General features: G+C 38.6%; 1 protein-coding gene and 1 long non-coding RNA gene across 3 annotated transcripts in view; one reads left to right on the top strand and one right to left on the bottom strand.

Moving 5' to 3' along the window:
- The window catches only part of rapgef4a (Rap guanine nucleotide exchange factor 4a), an 88,146-nt gene extending 65,322 nt beyond the window's left edge, over positions 1-22,824 (bottom strand). For both annotated transcript variants that reach the window (XM_068223530.2, XM_021478818.3), the window contains exons 1-4: positions 22,587-22,824; positions 15,020-15,162; positions 14,043-14,131; positions 13,153-13,299 (exon numbers count right to left, since the gene is read on the bottom strand). In XM_068223530.2, the coding sequence (XP_068079631.1) occupies positions 13,153-13,299; positions 14,043-14,131; positions 15,020-15,162; positions 22,587-22,669 (462 nt within the window). In that variant the 5' untranslated portion in view covers positions 22,670-22,824. The remainder of the gene's footprint in view (positions 1-13,152; positions 13,300-14,042; positions 14,132-15,019; positions 15,163-22,586) is intronic.
- Positions 22,825-23,704: 880 nt separating this feature from the next.
- Positions 23,705-26,151, top strand: si:ch211-173m16.2. Its single transcript, XR_001800244.4, has 2 exons — positions 23,705-23,960; positions 25,714-26,151. It is a non-coding gene; the product is annotated as a si:ch211-173m16.2 (long non-coding RNA).
- The last annotated feature ends 205 nt before the right edge of the window (positions 26,152-26,356 follow it).

Below are 26,356 nucleotides of genomic sequence, written 5' to 3' on the forward strand. Positions count from 1 at the left end.
ATAATTGAATTTAATTAGATACTGAATATTTAAAAAATAGAGCTGCACTCAAAGAAAGTCAAACACTTTAAAAGCAAGCACACGTACGCACAGCCGAACATGCTTAAAAGTGTGTTTGTTAGTTCAGGCATGGTAAAGATAACAGGATTTCCCTCAATAATTCAGTATTTTCAGGATGAACACAGATATAAAGTAAGAGTACCCTACCGTCTGTGTTGATGTATAATATATGACTTATTCAGAAAATACACACTTTCTTTAAAATCTCTCTGTAAACACATGAAGGGCCCTATCATACACCCCGTGCAATGGGGCGCAAGGCGCAGCGAAATAGTCTTTTACTACTTTAAGCTCGGCGCAAGGGTCATTTTGAGGCGTTGCGCTATGCTGTTTAAATAGCAAATGCATTTGCGCTCAAATGTGCGCCCATAGGCGTTCTGGTCTAAAAAAGCAGGCGTGTTTTGGCGCGTTGCTATTTTGAGAAACTGTAAATAGTCTGATCTTAAGACCAGAACAAAGTCGGTCTATTGTCTGGCGCAAAGTACGCCTGGCTTACACACTACACACAAGATGCAATACGCAAATATCTTTACATATGAAAAAGATCTAATATATTAAGGATATATATATATATATATATATATATATATATATATATATATATATATATATATATATAGGATATAAATATAAATGATTAAAATATTACAAAACATATTAATTTCTAGCCTACATGAATTTAAAAACCAGAAATTCAACCAGTTCATTCAAGTTACTTTTGTATAATGTTATTATTATTAACAGTATTATTTATTATATCCATATTTATATTTGTTTTATTAAAAACAAGCTTAGATTTGTCCACCTGTCAGGTTTTAGACCATATGGGGCACAGCATGTGTATTTGGAAATAACTCAGTATTTTGACCAAACTTTGTTATTATTGTTCATTTATTCGTTTGCTGGAAATTAGAACTGAATTTAGAAATAGTTTTGAAACAAATCTTTGCGCTTAACAAACGAAATTAATTATTTATAGACTAATTGATGTCTGTGCGTAAAGGTTTCCCTATCCAAGAGCGAAAGTGAAAGTGATCCATTATCTCTCATTCTCACGCAGTAGATGCTCTGTTTAACAGTTTTCTGTTAACTGTTTGCTTGTGAAATGCTCATTTATTCAACTTAGACTTACTTTGCGTCCTGTAAATAGCGAATGCGTTCTTGGCGCGACGCTACTGACTTTAAAGGGAATGGGAGATGAGACTCTAATTGGTTTATTCTCAAAACACACCTATAACTCATTAAGAAAATAAACTCAACCCTTTTAGACCATGCGCCACGGCGCAAGGCAGATTTCCCGTCCTCAAATTAGCAAAAACGCGTCCTGACACGCCCTGAAAGCATTTGCACCCTGCGTTTTGCGCTCTGCGCATGGACCGTCAAAATAGAGCCCTTAAACTTTTAAAAATGTGCTTTTGTATTGATTTTTAAAGACTATGAAAAAGCTTTAGTTCACTGTCCGGAAAAAAAAAAACATGGTCAGCAACAAAACTCAGGCTGTGGCGTAGCTTAATTGGTTCTAATGGGGTCAAAATGTGCGAAGAAAATCTCCCCCACACCATTGCACCACCACCACCAGCGTGAACCGCTGATACAAGGCAGGATGGATTCATGCTTTCATGTTGTTGATGCCAAATTCTGACCATCAACCATTCGAATGTGTCAGCAGAAATGGAGACTCATCAGAGCAGGCAACGTTTCTCCAATCTTCTATTGTCCAGTTTTGGTGAGTCTGTGTGAATTGTAGCCTCAGTTTCCTGTTCTTAGCTGACAGGAGCGGCACCCGGTGTGGTCTTCTGCTTCTGTAGCCCATCCGCCTCAAGGTTGGACGTGTTGTGCTTTCAGAGATGCTCTTCTCTCAGTTGTAACGAGTGCTTATTTGACTGTTGCCTTTCTATCAGCTGGAACCAGTCTGGCCATTCTCCTCTGACCTCTAGCATCAACAAGGCATTTGCGCCCACAGAACCATAAGCAGTAGACATGTCAGTGTCTGTAATGCAACTGTTTTGAATAATAACACCAAGTATATCAAGTTATCTCTAAAACAAAGTTTGTATGTGTATAAAGACACAATATCTCTTTAAAATATTAACTTAAAAACTCCCACTATATCTATTTTTGACAGTCTGAATCATACATTCAGCTTTAATTACGCTGAAATAATTAAGTCTGATTTTAATCCTTGCTGTGAAATAATCTTCTTCATCAGCCTTTGTTCACATCAAAAGACTTGAAAACCAAAGGCTCAAACGCGGTTTGCTCTTAAACATTTTGGGCAAGACGACCCTCTTAAAAGCAGCCAAAGAGTGAGAAGCAGAGCGTCTGTGAATTAGTTCTCAGTGTCTGCGGTGGGTTTATTTCAGAGGCCGGCCGAGCTCTGTGCCGCGATAGGATCTGTGTTTGTCTCAGATTAAAGGCCAGCTGTCCCTCTATAAAGGCACAGAGACACGCTGCTTCAAAAGAGACAACTGTCATTCAAGCAAACATCACAATCACCAGCGCACACAGCTTCAGGCTTTGAAATAGAAATGAGTTTCTTACAGGTGCTGCAGGTTTCTGCCAAAGCTGTCTTTTATCTATGAATAGAGCTTCCTCTAAATGCCAATGAGCAGCCAAAGCACTATTTATAGCACAGTCGGGTATTAATTAATCATAATTAAAGCGTTAGCTCACCCAAAAAAGAGAACTCTGTTATTAATTTCTCACCCTCATGTCATTCCAATCCCCTGACACCTGACGAGGATGAGGCAATATAGACCAGGGATCACCAATCTCGGTCCTGGAGGGCCGGTGTCCTTGCAGGGTTTAGCTCCAACTTGCCTCCAACACACCAGCCTGGATGTTTCAAGTATACCTAAGACCTTGATTAGCTTGTTCAGGGGTTCGTTCTTCGTACGTGGATTACCCAGTTAGCTGGATTTGGATATTGACGATTTGACACGATCCAGGATCGTTTCGTTCCTCAAAGCTGATCTGAGAGTTGTTGTCATGGCAACAGTTCTGCTAGCTCAAACCTGGTCGGGAGCAGGTTCAATTCATATAAACAGGATTAGATCGGCTCAGTTCAAGCAAAGATAATAGAGAGAGTATGTACCGAATTCTGATATTTTCTTACAGTAGTAGTTAGGCTATTTACACTTGGGAAAATGGTACATATTTTTAAACTATATATATAAAGTTATAGTCATTAATAAAATAAAGTTATACATATTAATAAAACGTATGCAATCTGCACCCTCGAAATGAAAGTACAAAGACTGCCACCTGGTGGTGCAAAGAGAAAACTTATTGATATGAACTTTTTAGATATAATTTCTAAAATATCAACCTCTACCAAATGATTGATATGCGTGTCTATGGTAAAAGTACCAGAATTACATCTACTATAAAAAAATCTGAAAAATTAAGTGTAAGACCAATTTATTTTAAAATTTATATATATTTAAAAGAAATATTTTGAACACTAAATCATTTTTATTTATTAATGACTTTAAAAGTCATTATTTAAAACAGTAAAAACATGGTCAACCATTTGGTAGAGCAGGCAGTCAAACAGTTAATGCTGAGGTGCAGATAAGAAAAATGTCTTAAAAACATTTGGACACATTTTATCTTTTGTCATAAATAATATTCCATTACTGAACAACTATGTATTGCTGTAGAATTGTTTTTATTTTAGTCATTTTAATCACCAGTTTTTAGATTAAATTTCTGACCCATTTTGGGTTACATTCAACCCAGCAGTGTAGTAATTTTTAACTAATAGTTGGGTTAAAATCACAACCCAGCATGCTGGGTTAAACATGTAACCCAACTTGTTGGGTTAAAGTAACCCAGCGTTGGGCTTGTCCCTTTTTTACCCAGCGCTGGGTTACCAAAACAACCCAAATTGGGTTGTTTTCAACCCAGCAGTTTTTAGAGAGTAGCTTTAGTACAAATTGTGTATAATAGAAATGCAGAATATGTGACTTTTTTTTAAAAAGCAATAATACATTTCAGCAGTCATAAACATGGTTTGGCAGTTAATATGCCAGTGTTTTGATGCTTCACAAAAGTTGCAGACTTTACCAATATGAAAATGCTTTTGTAAACAACCAGTTATTCTTTACACCGATTAAAAAACGGCTACTATAATAAAGAAAATATTTTCTAAATGTAGAACTAAATACATTGATTTGCATTGAAATACATGATGAATACTCTTGACACATGAAAGTGTAAAGCCTGCAGCTCACAACAAGGGTCCGTTCTTCGTAAGTGGATTACTCAGTTAGCTGGATTTGGATATTGACGATTTGACACGATCCAGGATCGTTTCGTTCTTCAAAGCTGATCCGAGAGTTGTTGTCATGGCAACAGTTCTGCTAGGTCAAACCTGATCGGGAGCAGGTTCAAATCATATAATCAGGATTAGATCGGCTCAGTTCAAGCAAAGATAATACAAAAAGTATGTTCCGAATTCTGATATTTTCTTTCAGTAGTAGTTATATACACTTGGGAAAATGGTACATATTTTTAACTATATATATAAAGTTATATTTATTAATAAAATAAATAAAGTTATACATATTAATAAAACTTATGCAATCTGCAACCTCGAAATGAAAGTACAAAGACTGCCACCTGGTGGTGCAAAGAGAAAACCTATTTATATGAACTTTTTAGATCGCTTTATTACAAATTGTGTATAATAGAAATGCAGAATATGTGACTTTTTTTTAAAAGTAATAATACATTTCAGCAGTCATAAACATGTCTTGATAGTTAATATGCGATTTGATGCTTCACAAAAGTTGCAGACACCTTTACCAATATGAAAAAGCTTTTGTAATTATCCAGTTATTCTTTACACCGATTAAAAAAACGGCTACAATAATAAAGAAAATATTTTCTAAATGTAGAACTAAATACACTGATTTGCATTGAAATACATGATGAATACTCTTGACACATGAAAGTGTAAAGCCTGCAGCTCACAACAAATGTGGAAAGTTCTTGCGTGTCATATTTAACAAACCGTTTGCTGCTAATTTGATGTAATTTTGCTCACATGGATAATTAAATATTAATCAGATGATGTCATTACGCTGCTGTACCGTCAGCCAATCGTTGCACTGCTGATCATGATTTCGAGGATGGATAGATCTGTCCTTCACAACACACGCAGTGATCTCAGATCAGTTTATCCAGACATTCTAATCTGATTCGCGAACTTGTTTGAAGAACCAAATTAGCGAGAGATCAGTTATCAAGATTAAAAGATCCAGGATCTGCCAAATAATCTTAGATCATTTAAGCGAGGTACGAAGAATGGACCCCAGATGTGGAAGGTTATTGTGTGTCATATTTAACAAACCGTTTACTGCTAATTTGATGTAATTTTGCTCACATGGATCATTGAATATTAATCAGATGATGTCATTACGCTGCTGTGCCGTCAGCCAATCGTTGCACTGCTGATCATGATTTCGAGGATCGATAGATCTGTCCTTCACAACACACTCAGCGATCTCAGATCAGTTTATCCAGACATTCTAATCTGATTCGCGAACTTGTTTGAAGAACCAAATTAGCGAGAGATCAGTTATCAAGATTAAAAGATCCAGGATCGGCAAAATCATCTTAGATCATTTAAGCGAGGTACGAAGAATGGACCCCAGGTGTGTTTGATTAGGGTTAGAGCTAAAATCTGCAGGACACCGGCTCTCCAGGAACAAGTTTGGTGACCCCTGATATAGGCGATCAAAGTATTTACTTATTTATTGGTGCACAAAAGTGTTCTTGGAGCTTCGTATAGCATCATATTTGTTTTCCTACTATGTGAGTCAATGTCTACAGGTTTTCAGGCCCTCAGCAGCTAATAGTACTGACCCAAGAATACTGGACCCAGATAAGGAAGCTCCAAACAATTCGGGTCACATCACTAGCAATACTGAAAACAAGGATACCAAGATATTTGATGTTTCCCCATCATAGACTGTAAAATATATGGATGTAGTGTCCGTGACGTCACTCATAGGTTTCTGAAGAGCGCAAAAGAAGCCACAAGTAGGCGCGGCCAATCGCCGCCATTTTGTTCGTGCGTCATCACACCCACGGCGAGATACCAAACAAGGGCAAAGAGGCGGAGAGTGGGCGGAGCTACAGACACCTGCTGGCATTTAGCTTGGACCTGGTTCAGACACACTTTACTTTGGGAGAACGCTTAATACTTTATCACCTGTGACTCCTTTGTGTTCTGACCACTTGTGCTTGGTTGTACACTATATCAATAAAGTGTTTAGACTTTTAAAAACACTGCTGTAACACATTGAGCCACTAAACATTGACGTTTTTCAACAGGAAGAAAACGCGAATTACTTCCAAACACTTCAGATATAGTCTGTGTTAGTTAATGTAAGACTATTGATGACATCCAGCATAACACTGTATGACAACGCTTCAGATGACTGATCTTCAGCCTACAGCTAATCAATCTGTCAGATTCTGGAGTGCATTACAGCTCTAAATATAAATATAAACGATAAATGATCTTAAATAAAACAAATACATGTATAGAGATGGTAAATAAGTATATAACTTTACTCACATGGGAAACGGAGGCCACGTGAATGGTTTGTGAGCACAATTAAGTGCACTCAGCATGTCATGCCATCTAATAATTGTAGGAAACAAGTCCAAAAGGCAGTTGACTGTGTAAAGCCACATAAAACAACACAGAAATACGATAAATATGCAGAGTTCAGTGGCTAATCTGCAGGATTCAGCTGAGGTGACGTGACGGCGACCAACGAGACCTAGCTGTCACTCAAGTGGCCACTCCCTTAATTATGAAAACTTAATATAAAGGAAACGGATGAGTTATAAAAAATATCACCTCCCTCACAGTTGTCATGAAGGGTAATATCAGCTGTATTAACCAAAATCTTTCTTTGTAGCAGGCTGTAAACACGTTTTTTTCTGCTGTAAAGTTGGCCATTCTAACAGTGGGCTCAATTGAAATTTGCTCTATTTTGGAGCCAGGAGCGGCCACGACTAGCGGAATTTCAGATAAATTGCAGTTTTAGTTGCTTCCGAATTGGCTTTCCGAGGGAGAGCGGGAGGTTGCCGCTTGTTCCCCATTTAAACAGAATGCCTGAGCATGCTGCCGCTTCAAAGATGGCTACCATGTGAGATGACTTGCCTTAAAGGGACTTTAGTTTAATACAATCTACATTATAAAAAGTGCTATAGATTCATTAATCTTCCTTCAACTTAGTCCCTTTATCCCTTCATCAGGGGTCAACACAGCGAATTGAACAGACAACTTATCCAGCATATGCTTTACACAGCAGATGCCCTTCCAGCTGCAACACAGCACTGAGAAACACCCACACACACTTATGCACTATGTTCAATTTAGCTTATTCAATTCCCCAAAAGCGCATGTGTTTGGACTGTGGGGGAAACCGGAGCACCTGGAGGAAACCCACGCCAACACGGGGAGAACATGCAAACTCCACACAGAAATGCCAACCGACCCAGCCAGGACTCAAACCAGTGACCTTCTAGCTGTGAGGAGACAGTAATAACTACTGAACCACAGTGCTCTAGATATAAAGATGATATGAATTAAATTGCTCTCCCCAGTTTCCCTCATGTCTCCTCCTCATTCTGGTGAAGCTCCAGGCTGCTCTGTCCTCCTCTAACCCGCTCCAGTAAAAGCGTCCCCCATCAGGCTCAGTTTTCTGGACTGCCCACGGCCAGAAAGAACAAAACGGCAGAACCAGAGACTGACGACAGAAATAAACTCACGGCCCTGAAAAACAGAAGTCTTTTCTGCCAAAGATAGAGAAGGACAAAGGGGTTATTTTTCTGCTCTGATGTTGTGTTATGAAACAAGTGAAAATGTGTCCAATGGAAGCGCTAGGTATTAAAGGGATAGCTCACGCAAAAATAAACGTTCAGTCATTATTTACTTCTGTTGAATACAGGAAGATATCCTGAAGGATGCTCGGACAAAACAGCCTTTGACTTTCATAGTATTTTTGTTCCTACTATAAATGTCAAAGGCTGCTTTTCCTGAACATTCTTCAGAATATCTTCCAAATAGAAACCAAATAAATTGTTTTTGGGTGAACTGTCCCTTTAAATACAATATGCCTAATACAATCTGCCTATTATAATAAATAAAAGACGTAGAAATTGTTTCTTGACACGGTAGACAAGCACTTCTTTCTTTAGACTTTCTTTTTTAGCCATATAGTTGATAATATACAAAACAAAGAAACTTTTTAAAACTTCTTTATTAAAAAATGCACACTCTCCGGCCACTTTATTAGGTACACCCGTCCAACTGTTCGTTAACGCAAATTTCTAATCAGCCAATCCCATGGCAGCAACTCAACGCATTTAGGCATGGTCAAGACGATCTGCTGCAGTTAAAACCAAGCATCAGAATGAGGAAGAAAGGGGATTTAAGTTACTTTGAACATGGCATGGTTGTTGCTGCCTGGCGGGCTGGTCTGAGTATTTCAGAAACTGCTGATCTACTGGGATTTTCACGCACAACCATCTCTAGGGTTTACAGAGAATGGGAGAAAATATGCAATGAGCGGGAGTTCTGTGGGCGCAAATGCCTTGTTGATGAAAAAAACTAAGTAAAACGTTTTTTTTTTTTTTTAAAAAAAGCAAAATGGAAATAATTATGTTAAGTAATTCAGGAAATTTTAAAAAACAAAATAAGTTTATTTTATTTTTAGCTGTTTTAGCTCATTTTAAGACCAGGTTATAACTAATAAAGACACTGTTATAAAACATTATGTTTTACACTCAAAATTAGGTGATTTTTTCTTAAAACAAGCTCAATTATGCACCAATGGGGTAGGAAAAATAATTGTTTACTTTACCTACCTCAGTGGCAGATAATGTTGCTTGTTTTAAGAAAAAAACTCACTTAATTTTGACATTATTTCTGAGAACAAGACAATATGCTTTACTTGACTAGAAAATGCTTCTTGATTTAAGAACTTTTAGATTTTTTGGACTAAAAACAAGACAAAAACTAACAAAGTCAGACATGTGTAAGACTATTTGAGCAATAAATCATGACAACACATGCTTTTATGCTTATTAAACTAAGTTAATCATGTTTCTATCTCAATTATCCTCTCTGTCTTGAATATCTTAATCTTAAATAAGTAAATATAATGTAAATTAAGTTAAAATGACTCAAAATGTTTAAAAGATTAAACTTAAAAATGTCAACCAGTAATTTATAAACAGTGCCGTAAAGAAAACTATTGAGCTTCCCCTCAAACTTTAAATTGAATGTATGTTGTCATGTTTGTGGTTCCTGTAACTCTGCCCTGCTGAAAAATCCAGCTTAAACCAGCCTAAGCTGGTTGACTGGTTTTAGCTGGTCAACCAGGCTGGTTTTAGAGGGGTTTTAGCCACTTCCAGGCTGGTTTCCAGCCATTTCCAGCCTGGTCTTAGCTGGTCAGGCTGGGAGATGACCAGCTAAAACCAGCTTGACCAGCCTAGCCAAGCTGGGAGTCCAGCCAAAACCAGCTATATCCAGCTTAAACCAGGCTGGTCAAGTTGGTTTTAGCTAGATTTGGCTGGTCATTTTCCAGCCTGACCAGCTAAGACCAGGCTGCAAATGGCTGGAAACCAGCCTGGAAGTGGCCAAAACCCCTCTAAAACCAGCCTGGTCGACCAGCTAAAACCAGCCAACCAGCCTCGGCTGGTTTAAACGGGATTTTTCAACAGGGTTAATGTAAATTAATGTAATTTAGCAACATATTAGGCATACAGATACTAGTACATGTGTGAGTATTTTAAAATATTAATAAAAAAACATAATCTTATTTACCATTAAATTAAATTAAATAATTGTGCAAGACTTGTTTTAAAGCTTGTTTTTGCTAGACTCTAGACCAGTGGTTCCCAACCTGGGGTCCGCGCCCCCCCAAGGGGGGCGCCAGAGTTCACAAGGGGGGCGCGGGAGAGGATAAGTGTTGAGGTAGAAAAAGGCATAAAAATGCTCCACTATTATATAGGGCTTTGCAATTAATCAAAAATTCGATTTCGATTTCGGCTTCAAACGATTATAAAAAAGCATTAATCGAGATAAATGATTATTGCATCATATACCGCCACTTTCTAGTTGTACACGACGTGTTGCTCTTAAAAGCGCGAAAGAGCGCGTATTTATGTGTGCCAGCACACGCAGTCAGAAGCATATGCGGCCGGGCAGCATTCGCTCTCATTCACACACTGAGAGGAGCAGAGGAGCGCAGACATCTAAAGTCATCTTAACGTGAGCGCTTTAATGGTCAAATAGGTGTCAAAACGCAGTGTTTATTGATTATTCATATTAACCCTCATTTGTGTAATAAACAAACAAGTTGAGGATCAAAAGACGTGAAAGAGAAACTATTAAAGAGACAGGGCGCTATAATCCTTCTGCCGCCTGTTTTTATTATTATTAATCAAACAACGAGAAAGCCCTCGCTGCTCTTGACTGAAGGACTGCTGTAGCTAAAGTGTTTTTCTTACAGTGAAGATGCTTAAAGCAGTTTGTTTCATATTTTTATTCTATTGTATTTATTTCTCTTTCCTTTGCCGGGTGGAAAATAACTGTATGTATACACTTGAAGTCAGAATTATTAGCCCTCCTGAATATTAGCAACCCTTTTCCTCCCCAATTTCTGTTTCATGGAAATATTTTTTTTTTTACTTATTTCTGAACATAATAGTTTTGATATCTCGTTTCTAATTACTGATTTCTTTTATATTTGCTACGATAACAGCACATAATATTTTACTAGATATTTCTCAAAATACAAGCATTCAGATTAAAGTGCAATTCAAAGGCTTAGTGTAATTAGGCAAGTCATTGTATAACCGTAGTTTCTTCTGCAGACAATCAAAAATATATATTGCTTAAGGGGGCTAATAATATTGACCTTAAATTGGTTTCAAAATATTTAAACCTTTTTTTATTCTAGCTAAAATAAAACAAATAAAATAAAAAATATTTTAGGAAATATTGTTAAAATTCCTTGCTCTGTTAAACATAATTTGGGAAATATTTATAAAAAAAATAAAAAATCTCAGGAGCGCTAATAATTTTGACTTCAACTGATAATCGTTTTGAATAATCGTGATCACAATTATGACCAAAATAATCGTGATTATGATTTTTCCCAAAATCGAGCAGCCCTACTGTTATACAGTATATGTATTTTTAAGTACAAAAAAAATCTAAACACATGCTTAAAATTCCAACATAATAGTAAAAATAATTAAAATAAATAACTTTAAATAATTATTTAAATTTTGCTCACTCACACAATGTGCTTGTCAACGTGTTGTAAAGGCAAAACCAAAACAAAAATGGCAGACACAACGTAAATGCAGTGATTCTTCAGAGGCGAAGAAAAAGATATACATATACATACATAGTATATACATATATACACAGTACATATGTGTGTGCGTGCGTGTGTATTTATATGGTGGGGGGGCTCCAATGTTTGTATATGTTCATTTGGGGGGGCACCAAAGAAAAAGGTTGGGAACCACTGCTCTAGACCACTAGATGGATCAATAGAGCACGAGGAAAGCGGGATTTGTCTTATTCCTCCACCGCCCTCTGCTGGCTGAAGCTGATAGAGCAAACACATCTGTCAGGCTTTTGCAGAAGTTCTGGAACGTACAGATGGTCAAGCGTGCCATTCAGATGTGTATGAAGCGAAACATCCGTCCATCCTACATTTTACAGTCATTTCCCTTGAATACACATCCCTATTTATTCGGGTTTGTAGCTTGCAACTTGTATGGATCAAATCTTTCCATCAATTCTTACACATACGTTTTTTTTCAGTTCAATATCATAGATCTCTCAAAAAAAATAATAAAACTAAATAAAATAAAAACCATACTGATATATATTATAATTTTACCATTTGTGATCAATATAATAAAAGGTTACTTGACTGTATCTACTGAGATTAGACTTTTATTGGTATATACACTCACCGGCCACTTTATTAGGTACACCTCTCCAACTGCTTGTTAACGCAAATTTCTGATCAGCCAAACACATAGCAGCTACTCAATGCATTTAGGCATGTGCACATGGTCAAGATGATCTGCTGCAGTTCAAACTGAGCATCAGAATGGGGAAGAAAGGCGACTTAAGTGACTTTGAACGTGCCATGGTTGTTGGTGCCAGATGGGCTGGTCTGAGTATTTCAGAAACTGCTGATCTACTGGGATTTTTACGCACAACCATCTCTAGGATTTACAGAGAATGGTCTGAAAAAGAGAAAATATTCAGTGAGTGGCAGTTTTGAGGGCGCAAATGCCTTGTTAATACCAAAGGTCAGAGGAGAATGGCCAGACTGGTTCCAGCTGACAGAAAGGCAACAGTAACTCAAATAAGCACTCATTACAACCGAGAGAAGAGCATCTCTGAACACACAACACGGCCAACCTTGAGGCAGATGGGCTACAGCAGCAGAAGACCACACCGGGTGCCACTCCTGTCAGCTAAGAACAGGAAACTGAGGCTACAATTCACACAGACTCACCAAAACTGGACAATAGAAGATTGGAGAAACGTTGCCTGCTCTGATGAGTCTCCATTTCTGCTGCTTCATTCGGATGGTCGGGTCAGAATTTGGCATCAACAACATAAAAGCATGGATCCATCCTGCCTTGTATCAACGGTTCAGGCTGGTGGTGGTGGTGTGGTGGTGTGGGGGAGATTTTCTTGGCACACTTTGGGTCCATTAGTTCCAATTGAGCATCGTGTCAACGCCACAGCCTACCTGAGTATTGTTGCTGACCATGTCCATCCCTTTATGAGCACAGTGTCTCCATCTTCTGATGGCTACTTCCACCAGGATAACGCACCATGTTATAAAGCGTGAATCACCTCAGACTGGTTTCTTGAACATGATAATGAGTTCACTGTACTCAAATGACCTCCACAGTCACCAGATCTCAATCCAATAGAGCACCTTTGGGATGTGGTGGAACCGTGACTTCTATTTGTAATCCAATACTTTACAATTATTAGTATATTGTGATGGAGCGCTGTACCTCCCACAGGTTCCTGAAGTCCTTCTGCTCGATCCGCAGCAGCTCGCTGAACTCTCGGGTGACGATGGTGGCATGGCGGGGTGTGTTATCCAGGATAGACTCTCCAAAAGCAGTGCCGATGCCCAGCGTGCAGATGGTGACCGCATCCTTCACATGAGGAGGAACAGACACACAGGACAGAGTCAATCCAAGAGCAGGAGAGTCTGAGGAGCAGCCGACTGATACTGACATCCTCACTGAGACATGCCAGAGTCAGACCTTTATTTTAAGGCAGAAGCAATGTCACTCACACACAGGCACACACACACAGACATAAGCATGTACGCATCCACTCACATACGCACACATGTTCGCACTAACATATGTTATATGAGTTTCATATAATATATGAGTTTCATTTTACATTAGCCTATATGTAGATTAAAAAAACACATATTTTTACCTATTTCCAGACCCCCAAAACCCACCACCCCCGTAATTCGCGCCCAGTAATTCGTCCGTAACCATGAATCAAGCAAAGGCCTTTGATTCTAAAGGCTGATTTATACTTCTGCGTCAAACGCCGATGTATGCTACGGCGCTGACGCATAGCCCTTCGCTGTGGCCGTCGCCGTCACTGACGTGCACCTCTAAAAAAATGTACCTACACGTCGCAACAACCCGTAGCGCAAGCTCTGTGATTGGTCGGCTTGGTAGCGCTGACGAGTCTGAGCGGGACCGAGAGTCGCACGATCGACTGTTTACAAGTGTGGAGTCCCGTGAAGGAGCTCCGGATTTCTCTAGCAAGTGCCCTTCGCACCTGTTGTTCTCATGTTAATCCACCAGGGGTCGCTGTGTACACTTTTTCTGATGTCGAATTTGGTGTAGACAGGATTTGAATGATAATGTACCTGATGGTTTGCTGTTTCGGAGACTTTGACGTCTAGAGAACCGGACAGGACGGTGTACCAGTTAGTGCCGATGTCACCCTGCCTGTACACTAACACACACACACACACACACAGATTTTTAACCAAACATTTACTTCACATTTACAAACCCAGAACAATTCTAATACAATAATAAGAAAAAGTGTCATGGTGGCGGAGTGGGTGGCATGAATGGCTCCAAACAAACCAATCAGAGACTGCTTTCACACCTGTGAATCGATTCAGTTGTTCCGAAACAGAGATTACAAATGTTACATTGTTGCTCTTTGCTCTTGGAGCGGTTCGCTTTCACACGGCAAAGTTTCTAAACGGACCAAAAGAGCTAAAACAAGTCACGTGTGAGACAACAAAACAAGTCACTCTCCTCACATTGGTCAGAGTGTCAGGGTTTATTTTGCAGCGTCCTGCTCAGCTGTCAGGAGAGGTGGTGGTTTGGTGGTGATTGACAGGGTGCGCGCGACGTCTGAGGAGAGACGCGGTGGGGAGGGGTGAGAAGGGTGCACGACGATGCCTATTTGAGGGCCTGGAGGGAGACGCGAGATTACCGGGAGATCATCACTCGTTTGCGGGCATCCGGAGACTCGCGAAACTTCCCGCCCTACTCATAATTCTCTCTTCATATAGCCGTAAGCCTATTACATATCCATAAAACAGTGTGATATGACCGCGCTCGGATCGGATCGCTTTCTCACTGCAATCGAACCGCTCCAGGGTTCGTTTCAATCGAGCCGAGACCACCTCATTTAAGCGATCTCGGAGCGATTACTTTGGCGCGGAACAGAGCGCGATTGCCCTGTTCACATATGCCAAACGAACCGCGCTAACTGGGCAAACGAGATACGTTCCGAAACAAAAGTGTAGGTGTGAAAGCACCCTTGAATGCAGCCTTGTGTGACTGACAGTGTAATGAAGTAATAGTGTCAGTGTGTTTGACTCACGAGTGATGCCTTTCTCCAGACATTCATAAAAGCCGCACAGACAGATCTGCTGAAGAAGAGGTGGGTGGAACTTCTCGAAGGCCTTCACACTTTTCAGACGCACCATGATTATGTCCACGTCTTCCCCTGAACGCTCCTCTGGTCTACAAACACACACACACATACAAACACATACAAATAAACCCAAATGCAATGTCAGCGAAGTCAGAAAAGAACATTCTCATCCTGGATCCATCTGCTCCAGTTGATCTCTTTTGGAAACTCTGCCTACTGCCAAAATGAAAAAAATGGTCAGACATGAGAAAGACTGTATCAGATATATTTCAATCCTGATTTTTGTACCCTTTTATAATTATAATATTCATTCCTTACATTTATATAGCGCTGTACACACATTTTTGGGGGGAATCTCCTCATCCACCACAAGTGTGCAGCGTCCACCTGGATGACACAACGGCAGCCATGTTGCACTAGACTGATTGGTGGAGAGGAGACAGAGTGAGGAAGCCAATTGTGGTATGGGGATGGTTAGGAGGCAATGATGGACAAAGTCCAGTGGGCAAATTTAGCCAGGACACCAGGGTTAAACCCCTACATTTTTTCGAAGGACAACAAGAATTTTTAACGACCACAGAGAGCTCAGTTTAACATATCATCTGAATGATGGTGCTCACTGAGCAGTATAGAGTCCCCTTCACTATACTGGGGCATTAGGACCCACACAGACCGCAGGTCACGCCCCCTCTGCTGGTCTCACTAACACCAATTCCAGCAGCAACCTACCTTTCCCATGTGGTCTCCCATCCAGGTGCACCTCTGCTTAGCTTCAGTGGGTGACCATGTGAGAGTTGCAGAAAGCTAGCTGCCGGCTAATGTTGAACTATTACTGTTTTATTATATTTGACCTTTCTGTTGAATGCATGTTAGACTTTGTTGTATATATAGTTCAAAATCTTAAATGTGTCAGCACCAGTAGCCTAGTGGTTAGTGCGTTGACATGCAGCACCAAGGTGCTCACGGTGACCCGAGTTCGATTCCCGGTTTGAGGTCCTTTGCCGATCCTTCCTCTTATCATTAAAGGTGAAAACCCCTAAAAAAATTATTTAAAAAATCTAAAATGCTCAGTAAAAAATAATAATAAAAAAAAGAAAATTCTCAGTCTTTTCAATTCAGCCTAGCCATTTTCAATAATTCAACACATCATAATAATAAACATATGCAATATTGTCATTGGTGGCGCAGTGGGTAGCACGTTCGCCTCACAGCAAGAAGGTCGCTGGTTCGAGCCTCGGCTCAGTTTGCGTTTCTGTTTGGAGTTTGCATGTTCTCCCTGCGTTTGCGTGGGTTTCCTCTGGGAGCTCCAGTTTCCCCCACAGTCAGAAGACATGCGGTACAGATGAAATGGGTAGGCTAAATTGTCCGTAGCGTATGAGTGTGTGTGGATGTTTCCCAGAGATGGGTTGTGGCTGGAAGGGCATCCGCTGCGTAAAAACTTGCTGGATAAGTTGGCGGTTCATTCTGCTGTGGCGACCCCCGAGTGATAAAGGTACTAAGCTGACAGGAAAATGAATGAATGAATATTGTCATTGCCCAGCAGGCACAGGATGTCAACATGATGTCAGATTGACGTTGTAACCCAACATCATGGAGACGTTGCATTTTGTTTGGAAATGAAAATCGGGTTAATGTCAGAACCCAACATCAGGCCGACGTCAACGTCCAACCTAAAATCAACCAAATATCAATGATGTTACAGCTTGACATTGTGTGAACGTTACCAATATGACGTTGGTTGTATGTTGGTTGTCATACCTGGCGAGTAAATGTCAGTATTTGACGTCAATATGAAGTTGGTTTAAGATGTTGGATTTTGGTTACTTTCCAACCTAAAATCAACCAAGTATCATAGTCATTTGACAACATTATTGAAGGTCAAAATAACATTGTCCTTAGACGCTGGCTAGACATTTTGGTCACCAGACAGCACGACCTATATCTAACCTAATATTAACGACTTATGACGTTGTGTGCCTTAATTATGTAATATTTGAACTTTTAGTTTGTTGTTTACGAATATTTAAGCAAATGTTTTAAAAACTTAATCAGCTATTTCAAGAGTTCACACTTAGCCAGGGGCGTAGTGGACGGGCCCACAGGGCACGCACCACAGGGTGGCTCAGCGTGATTAGGGGGCTCCGCGTCATCGTCGTCGTGATTTTCAATAATTGGAAATCCGGCAACCGCAATTATCAAACCCCTGGGAACAACTGTGGTCTGAACCAAAGAACACAGGTCTGTCTTCTCTGAACTCCTCTCAAGCGGTGGACTACTTCATTCTGATTGTTTGCCGCCGAACCTCATCATAGCTCATTACCATACAGTTGACTTGATTTCAACTCTCCTTGACGCCCACACAGGAGAAGACGCGCCGCGCTGTTCCTCACCGCCTGTTCTCATTGAAAATGAATGACTTCCGGCTACTTTGACGCTCTCGCAGCTTTCAGTTTGAGATCACTCCTCAGTTTGTGAAGGCTTCCCCGCGTTGTCGCTCCACCCCGCCCCCTTTCCCCGCTCCTCAATTTGTGATCGCTTCCCCGCGTTGCAAATAATATATATTATATTATATTAGGATCGTGACTGAAAAATCTGTCCCAAACAGATCTCTATATTAGTGTATGCTGCAAAACGTCTATACACATTGCTTATTACACACAGAGGGGTGCGCAGCAGCACGGAAAAGTCTTTAAATATTAAAAAAAAACTTAAGATTAAAACGTAAAAGATTGCTATTGTTTACAAAAACGCTATCCCCTGCAAAGCCTTCTTTACCTCATTGGGTTTTAGTGAATCCGGCTCGTTCATTAAATGGTTTGCTTGCATTAACCTTCCACATGAGCGTATCCATTTCCTCGCTAGTAAAGTGTTCACAAAGTCTGCCATGTTAATAGTGAATGCACCATGACACAACGACAACTCACTCATGAAGGGAATGGGAGATGAGATTCTAACTGGTCTAATGCACTTTACGCCCAAAAAACACCCATAACTCATTAAGAGTTAAAGGACAACCCTTTTACACCATGTGTCGACTGTTTTTTCTGTCCCTAAAACAGCAAAAGGGAATTTGGACATGCTCTAAGTGCATCTGCGCTGAGTGATTTAGACCTCTCTTAGATCGTTAAAACAGAGCTCAATGTATCAATGCATTCTATGGCACCTTTAAAATGAAAACAATACAGATGTCTTCTTTGTGCTAAGCTGCACTCAGGGGTCAGACGCACCTGTGCAAACAGTAAACTGTAGATGTGAGCAAAAGAGGCCGTTTAACAGGGACCAAAACCCATTTACTGTGCAAACAGTTTTACACCAAAAGCTAAAGAACACTATCAACATGACAGACTCCTTTAAGCCAAAGGATTTCATTTGGAAAAACACTGGACACGGATGCGAGTAGTATTTCTGTTATTTCATGTGGACATTTGTACTCAGTGCTTATGTTTGCATACTGAAACAACCAATCCAGGCTCATTCTGATTACGTACCTCTATATACATTTCTGGAGAGCGCCAAATCACCCCAGGAGCTACGTTTTTTAGCAGTTTTTGTTTTTGCGAATCCACCAGAGGCTGCTGTGTACGCCTTTTTAAATTTCAAATTGCTTTAAGAATTTTTTTTTTACATTTTTTTTACGAGATCCTAATGGTCTAACCCAATTCAATTATCTATGCTAAGCTAAGCTAAAAGTGCTCCCGCCAGACCTGGAGTTCAGCTGAATCAATTTAAAAAAGGTCAAATTCAACAATTGGTCCCACTTTATATTAAGTGGCCTTAACTAATAAGTACTTACACAGTAATTAATAGTTTGTTACAATGTACTTATTGTGTAAATACATGTATTTACTGTGTACTTATGCTTGATTAAATACATGTATGTAACTACATCTTTAATTAACTTTTGTAATTACATTTGTAAATACACTGTTGACCATCCCTTAAACCTTAACCCACCCTTAAACCTACCCATACCACCAAACCTGTTCATAACCCAACCCCTATCCCAACTCAAAAGCTCCACAAGTGTTCTCAAATACATTATGAACACAGTAAGTACATTGTATTTATTTTTTGATGCAGGTACATAGTAGTTAAGGACACTTAATATAAAGTGGGACCCAACAATTTAAGCAACACAGGCTCATTCTGAAAATGTAACCCTATATACGTTTCTGGAGGTCGCGAATTATGTAGCCAGAGGGACGTATGGCTGCATTTCGTCTTTAAATCAAATGCTACAAGGCGGTATTTCTTGCTTACCAGCTGACCACTTACCTCAGTATGGATGGCTTTTCCACTGTTACCAGTTTGTCCGGTAGCTCGACACGTACGATGGCAGAATTGAGATGCAGAGCGGAGTTGATTGCGACAACGGGGTTTGAGTCTAGTGAAGAACGGTTCCAGAAATCAGGTAAGACAAAAGCCAAAAAATTTTAAAAGCAAGTAAATAACAGGGTGAGAATGTGGTAAAATCTGAAAACCAATCAAGTGAGGGCTTTTCTTTTTCTGGATTGCTTTTAAAACACTGCGGTTGGGTATATACAAGGGGATGGGTGGGTCAATCAGTGCTTTTTAAAACACTATTAGTTGGGTTTTGGGAAGAAGGAGGGTGGGTCAGTCGACAGTGGCCTCTGCTGGATTTACATGAGAACAGCAGGCACGAAAGGCACTCGTGGGAGAAATTTAAGATCTGAAAAAGCATACACAGCGGCCTCTTGTGGATTACTGAAAACAAAAACAGCAAAAAAAACGTAGCTCCTGGGACGTATTTGGCACTCTCCACAAATGTATATAGGGGTACGTAATCAGAATGAGCCTGGATTGAATTTAACTCTAGAGGTGTTGTAAAAATAACCTGTTTACAAAAAAAAAAAGTGGAGTGCTCCTTTAAACACTCAACTACTTTCAGCCTCAACAGTTTAAATTTATGACATTGATATAATTCAAACAGCAATCAATATGTTGTGATGGAAGTGGTAGACCCAAACCACTGCAGCACAAATCAAACACAGCTCCAGTCGGGACATCTGGTTGTTTCTGTAATGCATTCATCGCTCCATCAAAACAATATCAGGAGATAAAGCTAGAAATGGGGAGAGATTTGTGCTGCCACATTTACACTTTCCAGCAGAGCTCTGTCCATCTGTGCTAGATGTGTAAATATTGATCTTACAGAGAGACGGAGCCGTTGGTTGCAGGAAGAGCAGGTCTGAGCCCATTAGAGAGTGTCATAAACACATTAAGCACAAATCTCTGTCCACGTTTGATAAAGAGACTGTAATGTTTGTTAACTGCTCTGTAATGTTGGATATATACTAGATATGCTGTTTCTATCGTGGGCAGAGACTCACAGTACTGCTGGTGTTACAAAGTGTAAAATGTGACCCTGGACCTCAAAACCAGTCCATTTTGGAAAATTGAGATCGTGAATGAATTAGCTTTGCATCCATATAAGGTTAGGTAGGATATGACCATATTTCGACAAGATACAACTATTAAAATCTGGAATCTGAAGGTTGAAAACTGAGAAAATCACAATTAAGGTGTCCAAATGTATTCTTAGCAATGCCTATTATTAATCACAAGTTAAGTTTTGACATATTTACAGAAGAAAATGTATAAAATGTCTTCATGGAGGATGAGAAAATAATATGTATTTTTGGGGGAGCTGGAAGGAATGGAACAGAATATAGTGAGAACAGGACTGATAAAGCTGTCACACGCAGGTCTCTAAAATGTGCATACGCATTGTTTATTACACACACATGGATGCACAGTAGCACAGAAATACATTTAAATAATAAAAACATTAAAGATTAAAATGTAAAAGATTATTATTTTCTAAAAAAAAAATGCTTACTCTTTGTGAAGTTTATTTCTAAACAAATTTTGAGAGGATCACGTGCTTATCTCAATATTTTCGTCTTGAAGAACCCTTGACATACCTTCCAGTCCAACTGCTTGATGACGCATCAGCCAATCACATGGCAGCAATTCAATGCATTTAGGCATGTGTTCAAGATGATCTGCTGCAGTTCAAACCGAGCATCAGAATGGGGTAGAAAGGTGATTTAAGTGACTTTGAACGTGGCATGGTTGTTGGTGCCAGACGGGCTGGTCTGAGTATTTCAGAAACTGCTGACACTCTGAATGCACAACACGTCCAACCTTAAGGCGGATGGGCTACAGCAGCAGAAGACCACACCGGGTGCCACTCCTGCACAACATTTCAGGTGTTTTATAATGTGCTCAGCCTGAAGTTTTGTCCATTCACACACATTTTAAGCATCACATGATCTCTTTCAACAAAATCACATGACCTTTTTTAATGCGCATGCTGGAGTTTGTGCGGTAAAAGTGTTTCCATCGCAGTTTACGCACATCTTTTCTAATCGAATAAAAAGTTTATCCTCCCCAGTTAGGCGCATACGTTTTTTATGCGCATTTTCAAAATGTATGCGCATCATGGCATTTCCATCAACTGTTTTTTTTTAAGCGCATTTGCAAAATGCGCATAAAATAGGTGGTTGGAAACATAGCTAATGAGTTCACTGTACTCAAATGGTCACCACAGTCACCAGATCTCAATACAATAGAGCACCTTTGGGATGTGGATGTGCAGCTAACAAATCTACAGGAACTGTGTGATGCTATCATGTCAATATGGAGCAAAATCTCTGAGGAGTATTTCCAGTACCTTGTTGAATCTATGCCATAAAGGATTAAGGCAGATCTGAAGGCGAAAGGGGGGGTAGTAGGGTGTACCTAATAAAGTGGCCGGTCGCACATTCTAACTTTTCCTTAATAATATAATTTCCGAAAAGTATTCTTTGCAAATTCTAAATAGAGAAATCATATTAGTAGCCAATGACTACCAAAATACAGCATTGTTCGCAGTTAGTTAAAAGTGCTAATGTTGTTTTTAAGTCACATCTACATCCAATATTCAAAGTAGTATAGTAAACAATATAGTTACAGTTTAAAAATTAACAAATGGGCAAAAATAAAACCAATTTTACCTCATTAATGTTTGTGAGAAGAGAAAGTTGAGTCATTTATGACAGATTTTTCCCTTTTTGAGTGAACTATCCCTTTAAGTTTGGTCTCCGCTATAGTAAAGCCCTTGACAGCAGAAAGTGTCTGCAGTAACACAAGCACTGCAGCACTGGTGACCTCCTCCAGGTGACAAACAACCCTTTCCAAACTACACTCTACTATAATATTCACAGAAATTCAACAGCTGAAGCAGAGAATACATAATACTGAATTCATGCATCATCCGAAACCTGCCGAGCTGACAATAAAAGCTGCGTCTGAACACAAACAATCTCTCTGACAATCGCATATCTGACATTCATGACATGAAACTTATGCTGTATTCTTATATCTACAAGCCAATTGCGTTTCTGATGTGTTTTCACCGGGTAATGACCCCCGAAGGTGGACCAGAACGGCGTCATACAGCATGTGGAGGTGCAGAGTTAAGTTTTTGAAGGGTGAACGGCGATGGTACCTCTTATCCAGACAGACGATCCAGTCAGCAGATGCAGACGGGTGGCTGGAGGTGTGTGCCGCGACCATCTTCGGTGAAATCATGGAGTAAAATCACAGTAAACATCGTCTGCAGCAGATCCTGAGCAGATGTGAGTTCACTGAGAGAGAGCTGAGTTTGAGTCTGAGCTGCTGCCACACCGCGGACATGCGCATGACAACTCTCGCAATACAGATGTGGACCACAAACAAAACCCAGTAGGCTGCTTATGATTGAGGTACTGTTTATGAGAGGCAGTTCGGGAAGAAACACACTAAAAATTGCACGTACAAACATGGTAATTCAATGACGGGCACTTTTATGTCCTTTGATCATATATCCAAAAATATATATATAGTTTTCTTTGTAAAACTAATAATAAAACCTACTTTGAATTTTTTTACTAGCTTTCTATTATATATTTTTCCTTTTAGGTGTCAAAATCACAGTTTTCACCTTGTCGCTCACCCAGAGTTTTAAACTTCAACAACATTTTAAAATATTATTTATCTGGTATCTGTTAATGTATCTTAAGGAAGCACTAGTGAAATAATTTGAATATTTTATATTTATTAATGTGAGACTATTATCAATATTTTTTTATACAAAATATAGCTGTCGCACAGTATCAATGTCATTTTCCTCACAACACTGTACGCTTTAAAAAGTTTGTGTGAAATATTATTTAGGTGGTTTGGATCGGTTGTTGCTAGATCGGATACGTTTTCTTCGGGAAGTTATTAAAAATTATTTCTTAAATTTATTATAGAAATACAACCCACAATGTCACAGTAATGTAAAATCAGTTGTTGTACCGAGTATTATTTACGTTATCTATTCAATTACCCTATAAATTGTATTTTTAACGCCTACTCCCACCCCAACCCTAAACCCAACCGTCACAGTAATATAAAAATATTAATTATTGTTTTACAGTGTCATAAAAATGCTGCTTTATTAATGTGCATATCGCACTTTCGGCCGGCCGCATTTCCGATCTAGACTTTACCGTTTGGTAAATGTGGGCGTGGTCTAAATGCAGAAACTCCGCCCAAAGCACACCCCAAACATCACAAATCGCCGAGTTCAGCGGGAAGAACAAACAAAGACAAAGCAGAATCACACGGGTAAAGCAAACTATGCGAAACGATTAAGATGGAGACAACCGAAGCTGTTTTATTGCTGCTGTTGGTGTGCTGTTGGTGGAGGGCGAGACAAAGACATCTGGATGAGGAGATTATGGCTCGGCGGCGATTTCGACGGAAACTCATTTTGGCGGCAAGACGCAAACGCGCGATAGAGCGACGAGAAAGACGGTTAGAACGACAGCGGAAACGCCAAGAGTGGATGAACATGGTAATATTACGACTATTCTTACTGTAGATATGTGTTATAGACTGTTAAAAACATAGATTGAACAGATATACACTGTAAAATATATATAGTTGACAGTTTCTGTGTTTTGTGATAGATGTTTTCTGTGTCTTTATGGTTATTATTAATTGCATTTTGGGTCCATGATTTCTGTTTTGTTCTCTTCAGGTGTTGAAAATTCAGTTTTAAAGTTTATTAAAGTGACTTTTATTGAAATATCAATATTTTAAACCATTTATTGTATAAGAAATCATATAGACAGTACTGTAGCCAGCCTGCTGAAATGTGTGGTCATTTTTTCCCCAAAAACTAGACCTTTTTGCAGTTATTCGGCTATTTTTTTATTGAATTATAAATGTAAATACTGCATTTTAGTGACATTTTAGGCTCTTTTTTTACTTGATTAGCTTGTCGTATGGTGGTCATCATAACCACACTTTTTGAGATAATGTACCAAAAGCACTTTCCAAATATTTTGAATAAAGAAATGTGGAAAAAAGTGTTATTTTAAAAAAATACAAATTTATTACATCGTATATCGTTATAAAAAAAGAGTCTGTTAAAGTTTTAAATAAAATAATATAAAAAATTGTCATTTATTGGGCAAATATCAAACTGGTCAGCACTAGGCATGGGTCAATAATCGTTTTCAAGGTATACCACGGTTTGAAAAAAGGTCAAGGTTTTAAAACTGCCAAAATTTTGCGTGATACGGTTATCATATGTGCAAGATTTTTTTTTACATTTTTTGTTTGTTTTTTGGGATAACAGTATATCCAGAGTAAAGAAATATCTAAAGATGCATTTTAAATTGTAAAGAAATCTGTGTTTTTGAAGCAAATAAAGACAGCAGAAGTCACTGATTTATTTGAATTATTTAGCCTGACATGTTTACTGTTCCAAAATATTAGAAATCTTTAAAAATATATCAAATATATTGTTTTCAAAGGGGAGAAAAGATTTTGTTTTTTACCTAAAAAGCACTTGAAAAAGAACATGTTTTAGAGCAGTAATAATTACAATACTGTGATATTTTTATCCAAGGTTATCATACCATCAGAATCTTATACCGGCCCACATTAAACTTTTCTCAGTCAGAAATTTCGCCATCTGAATAACACAATTAAATAATGATAATAATGTAGAGCTTCACAATTTTTTTGTCTCTTTTGTAAACGAAAAGTACATTTTAAAAGTTTGTTGATAACAAAAACAGCCTAATGAGTAAAATTAACTGTAATGATGACCGGTTTTGGTGTTCGAACCTTTTTATCTGTATTCTTTTTTTTTTTTCATATGTATTTTAATTAAGTTGTTTAAAGTAGCATCTTAAGCGTCTATAATTAAAGATTAAGCATAATCTTCTGATGTTGCATGTGAAATTATTTGACTCTTTTGATGATTTGTGTTTGTGTGTGTAGTATTTGATAATAATAGTGGATGAACGAACATGCGAATATTTCTCATGATATAATTATAATAAACTGTCGTCACAACACAAATCCATTTAATTAACCTAACAAACTGAATTAAATTGAACATAAAAGACTGTAAAGTTGCATCCGAACATCAAGTGTAGTTAGGGCTTAACGGTAGCCTAATCATTTTGTTATTCTTCTGACTTTACATGTGTATTTATTTTGTTTGTGTGTGTTGGTGTGTACAGATATTAAGTAGATATACTGTTCGTGTTTATGCATAATAAGTAAAGTAAGTTTTCCTGTATTTTTTTTAGATGATGCATTACTACTACACTAATATACTGTGCGAATCTGACGAGTCTGACGATGAGTAGAACATGTGACGGGTGGAAGAGCTGCTTAAAGATTCACAGAGGCTTTTCTTCAGAGACATTTATATAATGCTGAAACTTGCACTACAGCTGTTTTATTTTTTTGTTGTTGTTTCTTATATTGTTGAGAAATAAAATATTGGAAATGAAGCTTTGCTATATCCTCTATCAACTTTGTCTCTATCAACTATCCACTATCAAATCATTTATGCAACTATTAATCAACAATTAGACAAATAATTGTATCAGAAGTGAAAGTGGTTGCATGCTGTTCATGCGGGATGATTAAAAGTACATTACATTAAGTAGTTTCTTTTTGTAAAAGAGTGTTGTAGTTTTAAAGTCTGATGTTTGAGAAAATATAAGAGTTCATTAACTAAATCAATTTGTTCATGGTTTTTGATTTATTTTTATTTTTACTTAACTGTACCTTAAATATGTCCTATGGTGTGACAAACATCAAGAAAAAATACTCTTAATGATATATAAATAGCGTGATTATAGGTTGTCTTTATTGTTGGACACTTATCTTTATATATTTATTTTATTTCAAATTATTAATATTTTTTTCTCCATGACTTGTTGG

This window comes from Danio rerio, chromosome 9, assembly GCF_049306965.1.
Source record: "Danio rerio strain Tuebingen ecotype United States chromosome 9, GRCz12tu, whole genome shotgun sequence".
NCBI lineage: Eukaryota > Metazoa > Chordata > Actinopteri > Cypriniformes > Danionidae > Danio > Danio rerio.